Genomic DNA, 19,482 nt, shown 5'->3' with positions numbered 1-19,482 from the left:
GATATCCCCCAAAAAATAAATATAATACTGGATATCTAATTTTTTATTCATTGACATCTAATTTAATGAAATAGAACACATAATCTTATCTTATCATAAGCAAGAAATGCAAGATGTTTTAAGAAATATATTATTGTATTTGTCATCATTTCAGTTGGCATTGCTAGAGCAGCATTAAGGCAGTCAATGAATGCAACTTATTTGGTGAGCATGGAGCCACCTGGTCTGGGATTTTTGTTAATATTGATGCCCACCACAGGAACAGAACAATCTTACCCTGGGAATCAAACTCTGAGGTAAGCAAAGAACAAAGCCTCTTTGTAAAAAAAAAATGCCCATGGAAAGATAACAAAAGTAAAAAAAAAAAATTATGTGGGCAGACTCTTGACAAAGTGCAAAACAATGAGTCCTAATAATGTAACTAACTTGAAAGGTTCTTTTTGGGGACTTGATGGTCAAAGATATTAGCATAGTACATGGGCTCTGGTGCTGTGGCTAGTTCGGAGATCTGTTTGTATCCTCAGAGCTTATCTATATTTAACCATATTTTATTCACCTCTTTATAACCATTTTACCATTGTAATATGAGGCCAAAGAAAAAGAATGTATGTACTAGGTACTAGGCAGCCTAGCAGAGAAACTTCATTTTTGTAGATCACTCAGTCTACAACTGCTATTAGTCTTACATCTCCTATTCTCAACCACAGCAACTCTTTCTATTTTCAGTTTGTATTCATGTTTAATAGGAACTGACATTTATTTTGAATATCCCATTATTTGGTCTCTGCACAGTCCACTACATGGTTTTCATTTTGCATGATTAACCTGGCTGTTCAATGCTCTAATGACACAGGGGAAGGAATACTTGGACAAACTTGTCCTAGCATATGGAAAAAGAAATGTGCTTTTATCTTTGTGTCTTTCTTAGTATATTATTAGGTGTGTTTTGTATTTGCAAATTTTTGTTCAGTGTTTAATGTTTTATTACTGTACTTTTTAGTCTTTAGTTCAGAAATTTCTAAATTTAGTGACTTTACCAATGGTGTTACTCAAATGTGAATATTTGTTTGTTATAAATCTCATGGCTCTATTTTGCATCATGTATTTCAATTTTATGTTTATGTTAGGTTGTTTTCATTTATTTGGGGGGGGGGGGGAGGTAATTACTTATACCAATTATTAAATCATATCATTTAATGAGCCATAAAAAAAATTGTTACTTGCTTTGAAAATAAGAAATATGCAGTACATATGCATTGCAAATAAATGAATCTACAGATGTAGCAGGACTAGTTGAAAATAAAGCACTTTTATGGCATAATGTGAGATCTAGTCAGTTTCATCAGGAAACCAAGCACTTGACTACTCTGCTGCCATGTATATTCCTCAAAACCTAATCTTGTGAACTTTCAATGGACAAGAATCCTGGATCTTGATATTTGCATACTCTTGTATCCTTGAACTTTTTGAAATGACTTTTTTTTTTGTATCGCAGGACACTGATGCCTCTCTTCTATTGAGTGTAAGTTGGCCTGCATTAGCCATAAATGAAGATGATGTTAGAATGAAAACAATTGAGAAGGTCCTTCGCAAGTTAAAAGGCAACTTTGGTATCAAACATTTTCCTAGAGATAGGTACAAAACAGCTATAGAGGACAAAAATAGAAAGTATTACCGCCCTGCTGAAATAAAGGTATGAGTTTAAAAAAATTGTTTAAAAAAATAGTTCTTACTTTACATTTACACACTGTTTTAAGTTTGTACATTTTTGTTTCAAGTTTCTCAGTACTGTTTTTTTAACTGAAGTAAACAAAGAAAAGTCAGTTTATTCAATCTTTAGCCACAGCAACAAAACAGCAAAAAGAAACTACATCCTAAAAATAGACTCAGCCAATAAATAAAGAAGAAAATCCAACATATCTTGGTGTAAAACTAGACCAAAGACTGTCTCTAAAACACTTTATGGCAGATTTAAAAGAAAAGGCATCACAAAGATTAAACATAATAAAACACCTAGCAGGAACATCCTGGGGAGCTGAAAAGAAAACCTCAAGACAGTTATACACTGGATATGTCTGGATAACTGTCTCTCCATACAAGTAGCTGCCAACAAAACCTATCAATCATCATTAGATACAATCCAAAACCAAGCCTTGTGGCTAATTAGTGGAGGTATGAGAACTACTCCCACAGCAGCCTGTGAAATAGACTCCAATATTGAACCATTAAGTTAAGGCGCAACAGAGCAGCATTAGAAGCTATTGAGAGATACAGAAGGTTGGAGGACGATCATCCAAATAAATTACTAACACAGAGAAATAGGAAAAACAACCAAAAAAAGCAAAGGACTTTGATCCAACTTTCTGATGAACTAGCCCTAAAACACCACCTACCCAATAACAGAGAAAAAATTACCAGGTTTTCAAACATTACACCCGGACTAAACTACAAACAACCAACCATCAAAACACATTTACTAAATAACACCTTAACAAAAGAATCAAATCCTCTGGAGCTCAAAGTAGGCACGCTTGAAACAATCGAAAGCTATAAAAAAACAGCTATCCATATTTATACAGACGGATCGGCTTTCAAAGCTACCGTCAATGCTGGTCTTGGTGCCTTCCTGGTCTTCCCTAAAAATAAACACTTTGAGATAAGCGCACCCTGTGGCGATTACTGCTCAAACTTCCAAGCCGAAATTGAGACAATTACCATAGCACTTCAGACAGTGGAAAATAAATTATATGAAGGAGTGCAACCACCATCAGATATTGTTGTCTTTACAGACTCCCAATCTACTCTGCAAGCACTTAACAGCAGCACCTCAAACAGCCCAAGAGAGTTGACAACACTCATTGTGATAATCCACCAGATGATATCAAAATTAAATATCAATATCACACTACAGTGGATCCCTGGACACATTGGCATCATGGGAAATGAAAATGCAGATAAGCTATCAAAGGCAGGTTCATCTATGGAACAACCAGATAGACCTGTTAACTACCTCACCCTAATGTCAATGTTAGTCAACAATCACAAAGAGGAGTGGCTCAACCAATGGGCATCAGGAAACACAGACAGAGCCATGTACAGAGAAATGACTAAGCCTAACAAACTATACAGTATTAACTTCCTCCCCCGCAAAGAACAATCTACAATCTTCCAACTAAGAACAGGACACACACCACTATTAAATTACCACCTGAACAAAATAAACTCCACACAACTACCCCTTTGCAGACACTGCGCCCACCCCTTTGAAACCGTAAATCATATCCTCTTTGAATGCCCCTCCCTAATCCACCTTAGGCAGACCCTACTTCCACTACAGCCCAACATAACCAACACCCTCTACGGCAGTGCTGAACAACTGAAGAAAACAGCACACTTTTTTTCCTTGGCACAGTCTGCAATAGACCTCACAGCTCAGCAGCACTAAAGCTGGCTAGAAGAAGAAGAAGAAACTGAAGTAATAGTACATCTCCCACAATTTGAATTAATCTACCCAAAGAACCCAACTATGTTTAAAAATTTAAAAAAAGATTATATAGTACTAAAAAAAATATTTATGTTTTAATTGGTTTTAAAAATTATTTGTTCTGGTACAGGTGCATTTCAACTAAGCACAAAGCCTCCCTATTTCAGATAAGTTTCTTTTATAATGTGCTTCAACAGAGCCATGATGTTCACCTGTCCAATTCATGATGAGTTTTGAAAAAGGAACAAAAAAATATTTTTAGAATAATTGAAAATGATAGAGCCTAGCCTTCTGAATGAAACCTGTCCCACATCTCTAGTGTCACTTCAACCCATACTTATATCAAGTCAATTGCTACATTTAAGATTATCTTAAAATATTTGTTTGATTTTCAGTTTATAAGCACAGTAAGACTTTCTGATCTTTTGGCATCATTTTACAAAGCTCAGGTAAGGCTCATTTTTCTTGTTTGTTTTACTTTACTACCTTAATGTAAAAGTATTTGATCAGTGGTTGTTTTTTTTTAAAGGCTAAAAAATCTTTCAAAACCTTCCTTGGCTTTTTGAAGGATCATCTGAATCATCTTCTTCTTCCTCATTCTTATTTTTATGCTGGAGCATTCAGATGACTTAACCAATATTTTTATATCAACTGCGCAGTGGTTTTAATCAGGGATCTCTCCATATAGTTTCTTTCTATTGGGGTGTATTGGGGTCAGTTTCTTGTACAGGCCTCATGGTAAAGAGAACAGTTTTGAAGGACATTCTCTGGTGACACTTCACATAGGCAGATTTCACTGGTTCCAATTTTGAGCTTCCGGTACATATGTTGTCTCATTCTGTTGTGTCCAGTCCTGAGTCGAAAGATTAGGCATTGATCTTGTCAGGATAGCTTATAATAGGCATCAATTGTTTCTTGTCTGAATCATCTAAAATAAAACATCTATTAACAGCTCACATCATATTTAATGTATAGTTCGTTCATTATAATTCATAGGACACATCTGTCCTCTAGGTGGCACATTCCATTTTTTTGTGCCTTTGTGATGAGCTTGGAATGTTTGGCTGCATACTGGGTAAATGTAAGGTTGTGTTGATTTCTATATTATTTCTTTCAAGGCTGATTTTTTTTATCCTTTGCAGTTTGTGCTCCTATTCTCATAGTGTGGTGTCCATATGCTCTATCATTTAGAGCTAAGCTTCATGGTATGCCTTCTATACACTGTCCATGATTCAAAGCATAAAGAATTGATGAGAGGAAAACAGTCAGACTGACCTCTAGTTAAGTTTGTATGGTGATGGCTTCTCTGTGCCAGACACTTTTGGTCATTCTGTCTTAGCTATTTGGGAGTCTATGTCTAGGTATCATTATGTGTCAGAACCAAGTTTAAGCTTGATATTTTAAGTTCCTAAGTTAATTGATCAGCAAACCTTTCTTCTCTACTATATCATGTTTTGTATGCTAAAAATGTTTTTTTTTTTTTTTTTTTTTTTTTCAATATGTAAACAAATATTTAGTGAGGATAAGACAGTTCAAATGTTTTTTTTTTTGTTTTGAAGAAGACAGAAACTGCCAGACAGTCTGCTCTGAACTCCCAAGAGTACTCAAATTACCAGGTAAAAGTTTGTGATAGGATCTAGTAACTGTTGATTATTATGAACGAATAATAATAAGACTCTGGATATAACTTATAAGACATGAAATCAGCTGTTTAATCTAACGCCATATTGGTTGACAACAACAGTTACAAGGGATGTTACTCCCAAACACCGATTGGTGCAACCTATATAAAACACACATCAACATCCTTCCCTTTCTATAGCTAACAAAATACATATTAGAAATATTTGCAATTAAAATAACAAACATTAATAACTCATCATATTTTATAAATATTATAACAACTAAAAAAATAAATTTCAATTGAGAGTGTGACACATATAGAATAAATATTTCAACATGCATATTAATATTGTCATAAAAATTCTTAGTACATGTCATAATCCCTATGCCACACAGGTCTATTTGTTTCTCGAGTGCTAGTTCTTGCTGGCATATTTCTATCGCAATTATTGTCTGGTACATGAGAAACTACTTCAGACTGTGATGCATGTTGAGAACAGTTATCAGAGAAATCTGGCCTTTCATTATCATCATCATCATCATCCAAGACATTCCCATCATAGACATCTGTGTCAGTGTCTTTCAAAATAGTTTTACTTGGCCTAATATGAAATCTGTTGCGTATGTAGAGTCCTCCATTATCTCCCTTGATCTTATAAGATCTTGGAGATGGATGTTCCCTGATCATTCCAGGATACCATCCTGTTTGACCTGGGTTTTGGTAATAAATAGTTTGCCCTAGATGGAGTTTTGGTAAATCCCGAGCTTGCTTATCATATTGTATTTTTACTTGTTGTTTGTAATTCTCTTTTTTCTCAGCTACATCATGTTCACTTAAACACTTTGAAGTGCTGGGAATATATGTCCGAGGACTTCTTTTGAGGCACATTTCAGCTGGGCTAAATCCAATACATTGCTGAGGTGTATTTCTGAGTTCCAGTAAAGCTTCATAAGGATCATCACCATTATGTTTAGTTTTCAGTATTAGATTCTTCATTAGCTTTACAGCAGCTTCAGCCTTCCCATTTCTTCTCGGATAACCAGGATCTGATCTGATGTGATTGATGTTCCATCGCCTTGTGAATCTCAAAAACTCATTTGAACTAAATTGTTGACCGCCATCTGTTACTAACAATTTTGGAGCACCAAGGCGAGCAAATTGTCCTTTTAATTTTCTAATCACATCTTGTGATGTTGTTGTTGAAAGATAATCATACTCAATAAAATTAGAGTAATAATCAACAGTAATTAGATACTGTCTTCCATCCACTTCCATCAGGTCAGCTCCAACTTTTTCCCATGGAACATTTCCTTCATCATGTTGTATAAGTGTTTCTCTCTGGTTCATAGGTTTTCTTTCTTGACAAGCAGTGCATGTCTCTGCCATCTGCTTTGTTTCATCAGCCATGCCTGGCCAGAATATCATCTGTCGGTCCCTCCTCATCATTCCATCATATGCAATGTGTGCTGTGTGCAGGTTTTTCTTCATTTCTTGGCGCATACTGAAAGGTATGACTACCCTTTCTCCTTTCAAAATTACTCCATTACTAAGTCCCAAAGTATCAGCAAAATCAAAATATGGTCTTATCATGTTGTCTAAATCTTGTTTCCTTTGAGGCCATCCATTCATAATTTGCTCTGATAATTTATTTAATGTGTCATCTAAGTCTGTTTCTTGTTTTATTCTTTCTAATAATGGATCCGGTATATCCACAACTTGTCCACATACGTTAAACACTTCATCTTGCTTCTCCTCTTGATTGCACAGTCGTGATAATGTGTCAGCAATGTGTAAACTGTTTCCTTCTACCCACTGAAATGAGAAATCATAACGATTGCTCCTTAACATCAAGTTTTGTAATCTTCTTGGAGCCTGGTTTAGAGGCTTCCTTAAGATGTTTGCAAGTGGCTTATGATCATTTACTATTATGACATGTCTTCCAAATGTATATTGATTAAATCTTTCTAGCCCAAAAACCACGGCAAGTAGTTCTTTTTCAATGAGCCCACCGTTTTTCAGTTGGTGTCAATGCTCTAGAGGCAAAGTCTATTGGTTGTCCTTCTTGCATTAGTACAGCTCCAAGTCCATGTTGACTACTGTCCACTTGTATTTCCAGTTTCTTGTCAGGGTTGTAGAATATAAAACTGGAGTATTAGTAATCATTGTTTTTATCTTGTTGAATGCCTCTTCACATTTTTCAGTCCATCTAAAATTGCAATCTTTCTTTGTTAGTTCTCTTAATGGTTGAGACACTTTGGCTAGATTGTTCAAAAATTTTGACAAATACTGCACCATTCCACATAATTTTCTTGCTTCCTGGCTATTTTCTGGTTTCTTCATTTCCAGAATAGCTTTGATCTTCTTTGTGTCAGGCTTTATGCCTTGTGTACTAATGCAGTGTCCCATGAAACTTATCTGGTCTTGTTTCTATACTGTTTTCGTTTCATTTGATTTAATGCATTTCTCTTTGCATCTCTCTCTTAATCTCTTCAGTTTGTCAGAGTGATCTTTTTCTGCTTCTTCTTTGGACTGACCACATCCCACAATCAGGATATCATCAGCCACATTAATGCATCCTTCTAATCCTAACAATGCTTCTGTTAACTTCTTCTGGAATATTTCTCCACTTACACTTAGTCCAAAAGGAAGTCTTGACCATCTGTAGCGCCCATATGGTGTGATCATGGTTGTTAGTAGACTAGACTTTTCATCTAGATGTACATGCCAGTAAGCCTCCTTTACGTCCAATTTAGAAAATATTTTAGCATTTAGGAACTGTGGCATTACAGCTTCCATAGTTGGTAACTTAAAATGTTCTCTTTTTAAAGCAGTGTTTAGATGTCTTGGTTCAATGCAGATCCTTAAATCCCCATTTGGCTTTTGAATCACAGCCATCTGGCTGACCCAATCTGTAGGTTCATTTACAGGAATTAATATTTTCCTTTTTACTAATGTCTCTATTTCTGCTTCCACTTTCTTTTGAAATGCAAATGGTATATTACGACAAGGTGATACCACCGGAGCTATGTTCTCATTGATAGTTAATGATGTTTCACCTAAATCTCCCAGATGACAATCCATTGTGTTTACTTGTGATATGAATCTATCTTCATTTAATGTGATCAGACTTAAACTATGGCATGTTTTACGGCCTAATAAGGATTGATAGTGGTTCTCTACAACTGTGAATGTTACCAAATAATTCTTTTTGTTTTTAGGATTTGTTATTATTAAGTTAGCAGTGCCCTTGGTTTTTAATTTGGAATTATTTCACATTGTTAATGTTTGAACACTCTTCTTAATTTGTGTCTTTTTAACATATTTCTTACATATAATGTTGACATCTGCTCCTGTGTCCAGTTGAAATCTTATTTGTTGACTATTTATTATGAATAGTGCTGTCATTCTGTCCCTATTTATGTTTAACACATTAATTGAGTTTAATTGTTCCTCTTGGTCAAATTGATCCATTGCATATGCATATGTATTTTATTCTTAGTCTTACACTTAACTGCAAAATGATTTTTGCCTTTGCATTTATTGCAATTTTTTCCCCAAGCTGGGCATGTTGTTCTGTTCACTGCATGTCTGCCTCCACAAAACCAGCAATCTATTAATTTGTTTCTGTTGTCATTTTTCTTCTGTTCTATCTTATCTCTCTTCACAACAGTTTCCTTATTTATCTTTGCCAATCCTTTTGCAGTTTGCTCGTATGTTTGGCATATCTCTATGCACTTCTTCAAGGTAAGATCATCATGATTCAGTAATCTCTCCTGCAATCTTTTCTCCACGGCGAATATAATCTTGTCTCTAATCATTCTATCCTTTTCTTTAAAATTACATTTTTCAGCCTGAGCTCTAAGCTGTGTAATGAACACATCACAAGATGACACCTTTTCTATGTTCCAAAATCTAAAACTTTCCAGAACTTCATTTTTCTGGGGTTGTAATAGTCGTGTAATTTCTTTAGTAATATTTGCGGGTCATTTACGTCTTCATTCTCATCATGCTGCAACTGCTCACAAATCTCTTGGGCCTGAGGTCCAGCACAATGTAATATTATTGCTTTTTTGTCTGATTTTAGGTTTTTCTTCAGCTTCTATTGCTAACAGTAACAGTTCCACTTGTCTTCTCCATTGGCGAAAGTTTTCACTGACATTACCTTCAGTCACATTTAACTCTGTTGGTGGTTTAAGTAGACCTTCTGCCATCTTCCACGAAAACTTCACTATAGTATATCTACCGTAACTGAATAACCCCGAGCCTCTCTATATATATTTAATAATATTCTAGACTGAGACTCTGGAATCTACTAGATTCTAGATCTACACTTTAGATCTATTTTTTTTTTTAAATTTAACTAGATTTATATTACTGATATAAATCTAAATATAGTTCTTGTTACCGCTGCCACCATGTTGATTATTATGAACGAATAATAACAAGACTCTGGATATAACTTATAAGACATGAAATCAGCTGTTTAATCTAACGCCATATTGGTTGACAACAACAGTTACAAAGGATGTTACTCCCAAACACCGATTGGTGCAACCTATATAAAACACACATCAACAGTAACTATAATATATTTGTAAAGTTAACAATAGCTCTAATATAAGTGTTTGTATAAAATTATGCAATGACATTTTAACATGAGTTGTAAATTGTTTTTTTTTTAAGGCCCCTTCATATGTTGACCTAACAAAGTCAAAGTTGCCAAGGAGAGTTGAGTAAATAGAAGGTTTGTGAATAAACATTTATATAAGTTGTTTATAGACATATTTTACTATCTTGCCCTGGATGTGGCAAAATATGTAGGACACAGCTGGGGCTGTGTAGCCACGGGAAATACTGCATTCCTCGCTAATCTTCGGACTCTTAAGACAAGCCTTATTATTACTGGCTTACAAAAAAGGAAGAGCTGCTATTAGTTTTGTGTGGTAGTATGACCATCTGACTGTCATGTTTAGATCTCAAAAACTAGAAAAACTGATTTTATGCTATTTTGCAACTTGCTAAGTTTATATTCAACAACTAATAATTGCCTTGTCATAAGGAGTCCTTTTTTTAATCTTAAGTATCTAATCAGTTTTCTGTAAAAACTTTTCTTTTTTTTCTGTTATCTTTGAAGATTCTAATTTGTTGAATCTGGGAAGAAATGGGCATATTGAATGGTTATCATTATGATAGTGTCAAGATGTATTTAATAATTATATACAATTCAAATAGCTAGTAACTAATTACATATTTGTATCATTATTTTTCAGCGCAAAAGTTTCATTTATTAACTTTTAAAGCAATAACACATTTGAATGTTCAAGTATCCACCTGACTGATGAATGTTCAAGTATCCACCAGACAGATGAATGTTCAAGTATCCACCAGACAGATGAATGTTCAAGTATACACCAGATAGATGAATGTTCAAGTATCCACTAGACAGATGAATGTTCAAGTATCCACCAGACAGTTGAATGTGCAAGTATCCACTAGACAGATGAATGTTCAAGTATCCACCATTTCATTAATTATCATATTTCTCTTTTAGGAAAATGTTTCTGTTTTCACTTTATTTTATTTTGTACCAGTCTATTATTTTGTACCATTAAGAATTTATATTTTATGTTAGTAAAAAAGATGTTTGAAATTTTGTAGCAAAATTTAAAAAAAAAAATCTCCTCTATATATATTAAAATAGTAATTTACTCAACCTTGGAATCCTATCACTGAACTGGGAAAGCTAGCTTTGATTGTTTTTGTTGTTGTAAATAGCCATATGGATAGTGTGTATATTATGCAAAGGTTGATTATTAGCTATTAAGGTTGGAGTTTTCCTTTTTTTTAATTTTTACATGATTTCAATGTTAAATACCACTGTAGTTGTCTTTCTGATAATGATGTTATGATGTGGTCTTGGTATATTTTTTCTGTGATTAGATGTTGTAACATATAGATATTGACAATGTACAAAGTTTATATACAACCAAGTTCATACATTAATCTATTTCACAATCATACAAACTATAAACTGCGTAAAGCTTTTTGTTATTATTAAAAATATAAACTGTAAAGTATTGGATACTAAAATGCATTTTAATTTATTCTTCCCGAGCTATACTTTATTGCTTCTTCATTTTGTGTGTGCACAATCTATTGAATTAATAATGTAATTTTTTGTGAGATGATTTGTGTTGGTCACATGTATAAGTCATTAGTTTCTATCATGATTTTTTTAAAAGTATTTGTGTAAAACCAGAGAGGTTTCCTTAAATTTGTACTTTATTAATTTTTTATGTTACATTTTTGTTTAGTTTTAATTTTACTTACAAGCTGAATTTGTATACATAGCTATGATTTGATTTGATGGAATTCTTCTTTTTGTAAAATTTTACATGGTCTAAGGTTTTTGAGTTCATTGAAGCTTTTTTTCAAAACTGTCTGAAGAGTTGAACTGAAGGCTTGTGAAACAATAGGCCAGCAAAAAATAACAAAAGCTTCCTCTCACCAGCCTGACTGAAATGATTGTTCTGTCTGGAAGAGATCCTACTTGGTGTCTGTATCACACTACTATTTCCAATGCTTCAGAAGCTCCAGACACAGGGGCTAGAGATTGGCAGACTGCTAAGCACACCAAGAACTCCTGCCATCTTCCTGCTCTTTACCACACTCAACAATCCCCATTCCATTTGTGAAACAGAATGTTGGGATTGTTGACATGGTCATAAAGACTCTCTTCCCAACCAAGAATTGAGCAATGCTTTTCCATTCCTAATGAAGTCTTGTTTTCTTACTTCCTTGAAGCCTAATTGTTTTGACCCAGGGGTGGGGGGGCACTATGTTGTAGACTGGGATGTTTGCTTTCTGACAGCATTGTAGAATAATTATATTGTAATAAAATATTTTTCAAATAAAAAAATTAAATGAAACAAAACCTACATCTTGGCTATTAAAATCCAGGTTAATACTGCTATTTGTTATATAATGTATGTGTCACTGTCATGAGATGTATACATTGGATGCTTACATAAACATTGGTTTTGTGAAACATCAGTCAATTGTATTTATGACCCTACTCTAAATGGCCTAAAATGTTGAACATAAGAGTACCAGTTCAATGTTAGAGAAAATAATAGTAAGTAGGGGAGACAATAAAAGAGTTTTAATATGTTCCATCTTCTTGTTTAGTCCACTTTTGTGAATTATAGTTGAAGTTTAATTGTGTTTAATCATATTAGCCACCCAACTCTATTATAAAAATCGTATTATACAATGCAACTTTTATTTATAGACAATGGCCCTGTAAGAAGGTAAAGTACCACAATGACCAACCAGCATTACTTTCCCCAACTACTGTCTGGTGCCCAATAGATTTGGTTGGACTCTCAGGCATCATTCTATGGCCTCCTATGGATCATCTCGGTGAGATGAATGTCTGGGCATTAGCTGTGGTTGGAATGATGTTGCCCACACATCAGTTCCTCCCTCTCCATGCAGCTGATATATCCAAAGGAACGGCAGTGCCGATACAGTTTGGGGTTAGCGGCTTCGCAGGTTCTGCCAGAGTGTAGCAAAGGAACATCCAGATTTAACAAATTACTGACAAAAACCACACTGACAACATATTTAATAAGAAAAATACCATGATTTAATAAGTTGAAATAAAAAATCATGAATACAAACAATGATTCAATTAAGTTTAAAAACTTAAGTTTAAAATCAGATCAGTGAGTAAACACAAGTTCTGTACTGATTATCTAGTAGCCATTTCTATCAAGCTACTATTGATTTCATTGTCAGTCATGTAGCAAGGAGTTGCACTAGATTTGGCGTAGGTTTTGATGACTTTATATTTCTCTGTAGCCATCTTCCTAAGAGCCCTGATAGCAAACATTCCAGCTTCTGTGCCAACACTACGAATTTCCGCTCCTGTTGATAAAAGCAAATAAAAAAGTAAAAATAAAATAAAAAAAACAATAGACCTCTTTTGTTTTTTAACCAATGCTTTAACAAACAAATGATTAATTCAAAAGTTAGAAAAAAAAAGCATAAAAACACAGACACTATGGAGTCGCTATCAAAATAATCAGTATGACAAGATTCTAAATAAATACTATTCAGATTTATTTCTCTTATAACCACGGCATGGGGCTCAGCAGCCCAAACCAACCTAAGAAAAATAGACAAGGTTCAAAATATTGGTCTAAGGATAATGACAGGAGCAATCAAAACAACACCCATAAGAGCTATGGAGGAAACCGCTGCCCTGATCTCTGGCTGAAAGAAGAGAAGTAAAAATCCTTTCCCAATTCACTAAATTGGAAACCTTGGAGAGGCACCCATTCAGAACAAAAATCCACAAAACTGGCACAAAAAAACGTCTCAAAAGGACCAATTTCATACAGGAATCTCTAAACCTAAAAAAGAAACACCAACTTGAAAAAATTACTCTGGAATCCTTGATAAACTATAATGAATCTCCACCCTGGGACGAAAGCCCTCTTCCTACTATAAGGGACCATATTGAAAACATAAAAAGAAAATCTGATTACAGACCAACAGAGCTCAAGGAAATAGTGAACTGTTTTCTACATACCAATTACCCTAGCAATCAGTGGATCAGATTTTACACAGATGGCTCATCCCATAAAGCCACCACAAATGGAAGAGCTGGAATACTTATCAAATGGCCAGATGGAGGAAAACTAGAAAAATCCATTGCAACTGGAGAACTCTCTGACAGTCACAGAGCAGAAAGGGAAGCACTAGCACTAGCTGCTACCATGCTAGCAAATCATCCATGTTCCCCAAAAAGTCAGATTGTCTTTCTAACCGATGCGAAAAAAACCCTCAGAAGCTTGCAAAACTCTGATTCCTCTTATATCAAACACCTCAGAACAGCACTTACAAAGCTCAACAACAACAGAAAAAAAACAACGTAATCAATGGATACCAGCTCATATACAACTAGAAGGAAATGAGAAGGCTGACACACTTGCCAAGAGTGGGAGAACCAACTCACAAATAAACTTTGCACTCTATCCAGAAGAAATGAAGAAATTAATTGTAAAAAAAATAAATGAGAAATGGACGAGCTCTCATTCAAATCACAAGAAAGATGACGCTTACTATAAGCTATCCTGACAAGACCAACGTCTAATCTTTTGAATCAGGACCGGACACAACAGAATGCGACAACACATGTACCGCAAGCTCAAAATTGGAACCAGTGAAATCTGCCCATGTGGAGTATCACCAGAGAATGCAGACCACGTCCTCCAAAACTTTACCAAGAGGCCCGCATAAGACATTGGCCCCAAATCACCCCAATAGAAAGAAAACTATATGGAGAGCTCCCTGATTTGGAAACCACTGCGCAGTTCATCTCATGTATTGGTCTAGTCATATCAACACTCCAACATAACAATGAGAACGAAGAAGAAGAAGAAGAATTTCTCTTTTAATGTAAGTTGATTCAAAAGGAAATCTAGGTTTACTTCTGTATACTATTATCAAGAGTAGATGAGAAGATTAACATTAAGAGTGTTTGTTGAGAGGAAAGAACATAGTTTGTGAGAGAATTAAATTTGTAAACAATAACTATCATTGTGGTAACTACATTATGATGAATACACAGTTTTTAAAGCTAATGTACATTAAAATGAAGTAATTGCTATCAAATAGCTTGTATTCATACATGAATTTGTCAATAATAGAAAGAGTATCAAGTATTAGATTGCAGAGTGAAAGTATAAACTTGAATGGAAGAAAGAGAAAGTAGTCAAGTCTAAACATCAAAGTATGACTAGGAAAATCTCAATGTAATGTCTCAACACCAAATATGACTAGCAAAGTCTCATCTCAACATCAAATAGGATTAGGAAAGTCCCACTGTAATATCTCAACACTAAATTTGAGTACTTCTTTGAACCCAGCTTGGTAAAATAGTTTCAATAGCTCTAATAGCTTTATGGAGTCTTATGTTCTAAGTAAGTTGCAGGCAACTGATTGTTGGCTTAAAAGGCTAAAAGGCAGCCATAAATGTTTTGTAATCATTGATAGTCATATGGTTAGGGTTAGTGAATGTTTTATGTAGTGGCTGGTTATGATTTTTCAATAAAGTTTCGCTACTTTGCATTTTAAGGGTTCTTATTTAGGATTTTAATGTATTAATCTGGAGTCATTTAATTTTTTACCAAATAAATATCCTTGCTCTTTCCATTCACTACAAAGTATTCCTTTATTTTTCTAATTATTTCTTTATAGAGCGCATCTTTCATGTTTATAACATGCTCATGGTCTTATCTCTTTTAGTGGAAACTTGGAGTAAAAAGGTTTCTGTACTGCATTTAGAGGCTCAGCAAACACAACTCAGCTCGAGTAAGATTTGAGCTCAAGCCCCATTGATAGGGAGCCAAGAGATTTTATCCAAAACAGCTACACATCCCACTTCTTTTAACATTGTTAATTACCCCATAAATATAAACATAATAATGTGAATACATACCTGTACTGTTTGGGCATAATCTAGCCAGCAGCTCATAACGAATATCTTTCTCTACACTCATAGATCTAGCATGTATTTTACATATATGTGTACGGCCCTGCAAAATGATAAGTGTTATGTAATAATTCATGAAATGTTAATATTCAATGAAAAAAAGTTATAACAAATAAAAAGTTGTAGTAACATAAAGAAAAACTAAACATTTAATTTTCTGAAGACAGGTATTTTAATTTCGGGATCTTTAGCATACCTCGGAGTCCACCCAGCTCTAATGGGTAGCTAATATAAGTTAGAGAAAAAGAAAAGCCAGTTGGTCATTGTGCTGGCGACATGACAACCTTGTTAACCATGGGCCACAGAAACAGACCTTTTCATCATCTGCCAATAGACTTTATTTTACTTTTTAGAAAGCTAATGCTTCCAATTAATGCAGTTTAGTTCATAGCCAATTGATAAATCTAAAAAAAATATTGGTGGGGCACTGACCATTTGACCCTAATGCTGAGGTTCCAATGTCTATAACATTGAAACAATAAAGCAATTGTTGGCAACATAAATATCAGACATTTTTAATACAATTGTGTGTCTTTGGACATTTTGTGTATTAAATTATTGTTAATTATTATTATTAATTGTTATTATTAATTATATATCAGTTATAAGCATTCTTGGCTACCAAGTGAAAATACATTTTTACACCAACAATGTTGCCAACAATACACTAACATTCCTTACATATTTCAAAAAGAATAAAAATTAAAATCCTTAAGTTTCTTTCTTTAAATCATAAAAAAAATCACACATATAAACATAACACATTATACAATTTATAAATGCTAAGCTATAAACTGCTTGAGTATGTATGTGAGGAGAGCTTCAATTGAAATCACATTGTAGACAAGGTATTTTTGATTTGATTCCACGTTGTGCTTGCTGAGAGCCTAAAGGAAGGACTCACCGATATCCTCCCCCCCCCCCCCAATATGTCAACAAAAGTTATTGAACCAGAATGCACTGTGCTTGCTATAGGAGCATGGAAGTTATGCTAATCAAAAGCAATAATAATACCAGCAATAATAAACAGCATGACTACTGGCCAGAGATGAAGGCTTCAATTCAGCTTTCATCACCACATTTTGAAAAGCATGAACTAAAAATGTAAGTCATTCAGTGTTGCCAGACATAAGCACTGTAATGAACATCTTCACCATCACTTGTTCCATAAGTTGGATGGATCACTGGGTCAACAGAGATGCTGCCCATCAAAGCTTTTCTGCTTTTCTCTTAGTGATAAATCTGAAATGTTGACAAATTACCTTTCTATGTTTCTCTGCTGGCTCAAAACCAAGGACTTTACCAACAAAATAAAACTCTCCATCTAATGAGGTTTGTATCGTCTCTGCTTTTTGATAGCCATGTTGCTTCCCTAAAAATGCAAAATATTAAAAATTTCTTTAGAAAATGTTATGTACTCTTGTTTTCACTATTTTTGTCTAACAGCCTATAAGCATAACTGACACGACTAGAATGACAATTTAAAGTCAAAACTAGGAAAGTTTATATCATACAAAGCAAGATAGAAAAAGGTTCATCATGGTCCACTAGCAGGTTACTAGAGACAGTTATCTATCTTAGAAATAATTTTTTTAGAGTGATTATATGTGTACCAAAAAAAAAAAAATTATGTTTCATATCACATTAACAAGCAGTTTGTGACACTTATGCATCAATGAAGTTGCAAGCATAAAAAAAGATTCTACTTCTATAGTATACTAGCATTACCCTTGGTTCTTCCACCTGATTTGTTCTCAGGCTATACATTGTTTATTTTGGCTAAAAACTCTTTTTTTTTTCTGCACTTCCAATAAAATTTCCTGCATTTTATTTTCAGCCCAAAAAGCCTAGTATCAATTACATTGAATTCATAAAGACACATACTTTTGGTGTTTGAATTCTAAGAACACTTTTCTCCCCATCCTCAAACAAACAAAAATGGTACATACAATCTTCTTTCTTCTTCCTTCTCATTTTTTTATTGGAGCATTCAGATGACTGGACCAGTATATGAGATTATTTTCGCAGTGGTTTCCAAATCAGGGAACTCTCCATATAGTTTTCTTTCTATTAGGGTGTTTATGGGCCAGTGTCATGTACAGCCTCTTGGTAAAGAGAGCAGTTTTGGAGGAGATGGTCAGCATTCTCTGGTGACACTCCACATGGGCAGATTTCAGTTTCTGATTTTGAGCTTCCGATACATCTGTTGTTGCATTCTGTTGTGTCTGGATGTTTTACTCCCATGAAACAGTTTTAAAGGCACATCACTATTCATGATTTAGTTTATCTTCACATATCATTATTTTTAAAGTTGGTCAGTTGTAGCACCTTTATCTGGACATGCATCTTATACACATTAAAAAATATTTTACACTTATATTTATAGCCTATCAAGTTCTTCTTCTTCTTCTTCTAGCCAGCTTTATTGCTGCTGAGCTGTGAGCTCTTTTGTAGACTGTGCCAAGGAAAAAAAGTGTGCTATTTTATTCAGTTGTTCAGCACTGCCATACAGGGTGTTGGTTATGTTGGGCTGTAGTGGAAGTAGGGTCTGCCTAAGGTGGATTAGAGAGGGGCATTCAAAGAGGATATGGTTTACGGTTTCAAAGGGGTGGGCGCAATGTCTGCAAAGGGGTAGTTGTGTGGAGTTTATTTTGTTCAGGTGGTAATTTAATAGTGGTGTGTGTCCTGTTCTTAGTTGGAAGATTGTAGATTGTTCTTTGCTGGGGAGGAAGTTAATACTGTCCAGTTTGTTAGGCGTAGTCATTTCTCTGTACATGGCTCTGCCTGTGTTTCCTGATGCCCATTGGTTGAGCCACTCCTCTTTGTGATTGTTGACTAACATTGACCTTAGGGTGAGGTAGTTAACAGGTCTATCTGGTTGTTCCATAGATGAACCTGCCTTTGATAGCTTATCTGCCTTTTCATTTCCCATGATGCCAATGTGTCCAGGGATCCACTGTAGTGTAATATTGATATTTAATTTTGATATCATCTGGTGGATTATCACAATGAGTGTTGTCAACTCTCTTGGGCTGTTTGAGGTGCTGCTGTTAAGTGCTTGCAGACTAGATTGGGAGTCTGTAAAGACAACAATATCTGATGGTGGTTGCACTCCTTCATATAATTTGTTTTCCACTGTCTGGAGTGCTATGGTAATTGCCTCAATTTCGGCTTGGAAGTTTGAGCAGTAATCACCACAGGGTGCGCTTATCTCAAAGTGTTTATTTTTAGGGAAGACCAGGAAGGCACCAAGACCAGCATTGATGCTAGCTTTGAAAGCCGATCCGTCTGTATAAATATGGATAGCTGTTTTTTGATAGCTTTCGATTGTTTCAAGCATGCCTACTTTGAGCTCCAGTGGATTTGATTCTTTTGTTAAGGTGTTATTTAGTAAATGTGTTTTGATGGTTGGTTGTTTGTAGTTTAGTTCGGGTGTAATGTTTGAAAACTTGGTAATTTTTTCTATGTTATTGGGTAGGTGGTGTTTTAGGGCTAGTTCATCAGTAAGTTGGATCAGAGTCCTTTGCTTTTTTTGGTTGTTTTTCCTATTTCTCTGTGTTAGTAATTTATTTGGATGATCGTCCTCCAACCTTCTGTATCTCTCAATAGCTTCTAATGCTGCTCTGTTGCGCCTTAACTTAAGAGGTTCAATATTGGAGTCTATTTCACAGGCTGCTTTGGGAGTAGTTCTCATACCTCCACTAATTAACCGCAAGGCTTGGTTTTGGATTGTATCTAATGATGATTGATAGGTTTTGTTGGCAGCTACTTGTATGGAGAGACAGTTATCCATTACAGATCTGACATATCCAG

At 34.8% G+C, this 19,482-nt stretch overlaps 2 protein-coding genes across 5 annotated transcripts; one reads left to right on the top strand and one right to left on the bottom strand.

Annotated features, from left to right (window-relative positions):
• Positions 1-39: 39 nt before the first annotated feature.
• LOC129924106 (uncharacterized) lies at positions 40-12,281 on the top strand. 2 transcript variants are annotated; one of them, XR_008776014.1, is made up of 6 exons: positions 46-296; positions 1,496-1,693; positions 3,880-3,933; positions 5,044-5,100; positions 9,792-9,852; positions 10,379-12,281. XR_008776014.1 is itself a non-coding variant. In XM_056017909.1 (5 exons), the coding sequence occupies exons 2-5, from the start codon at positions 1,565-1,567 to the stop codon at positions 5,987-5,989; spliced, it is 303 nt and encodes a 100-aa protein (XP_055873884.1). In that variant the 5' UTR covers positions 40-296; positions 1,496-1,564; the 3' UTR covers positions 5,990-6,257. The 2 variants fall into 2 exon arrangements, 1 of the variants encoding a protein (XP_055873884.1); XM_056017909.1 differs by lacking the exons at positions 9,792-9,852; positions 10,379-12,281 and adding an exon at positions 5,927-6,257 and having other exon boundaries at positions 40-296.
• Positions 12,282-12,814: 533 nt separating this feature from the next.
• On the bottom strand, positions 12,815-19,121 carry LOC129924102 (26S proteasome regulatory subunit 7-like). 3 transcript variants are annotated; one of them, XR_008776010.1, is made up of 4 exons: positions 17,554-19,121; positions 16,932-17,041; positions 15,616-15,712; positions 12,815-13,037 (listed from the first exon to the last, which is right to left on the bottom strand). XR_008776010.1 is itself a non-coding variant. In XM_056017908.1 (4 exons), the coding sequence occupies exons 1-4, from the start codon at positions 17,641-17,643 to the stop codon at positions 12,862-12,864; spliced, it is 408 nt and encodes a 135-aa protein (XP_055873883.1). In that variant the 5' UTR covers positions 17,644-18,042; the 3' UTR covers positions 12,847-12,861. The 3 variants fall into 3 exon arrangements, 1 of the variants encoding a protein (XP_055873883.1); XR_008776009.1 differs by having other exon boundaries at positions 12,823-13,037; positions 17,619-19,121; XM_056017908.1 differs by having other exon boundaries at positions 12,847-13,037; positions 17,619-18,042.
• Positions 19,122-19,482: the final 361 nt, after the last annotated feature.

This window comes from Biomphalaria glabrata, unplaced genomic scaffold (genome assembly GCF_947242115.1).
Source record: "Biomphalaria glabrata unplaced genomic scaffold, xgBioGlab47.1 scaffold_27, whole genome shotgun sequence".
Classification (NCBI taxonomy): Eukaryota; Metazoa; Mollusca; class Gastropoda; family Planorbidae; genus Biomphalaria; species Biomphalaria glabrata.
Note: the sequence above shows the minus strand (reverse complement) of the source record. Positions and strands in the feature narration are given on the sequence as shown.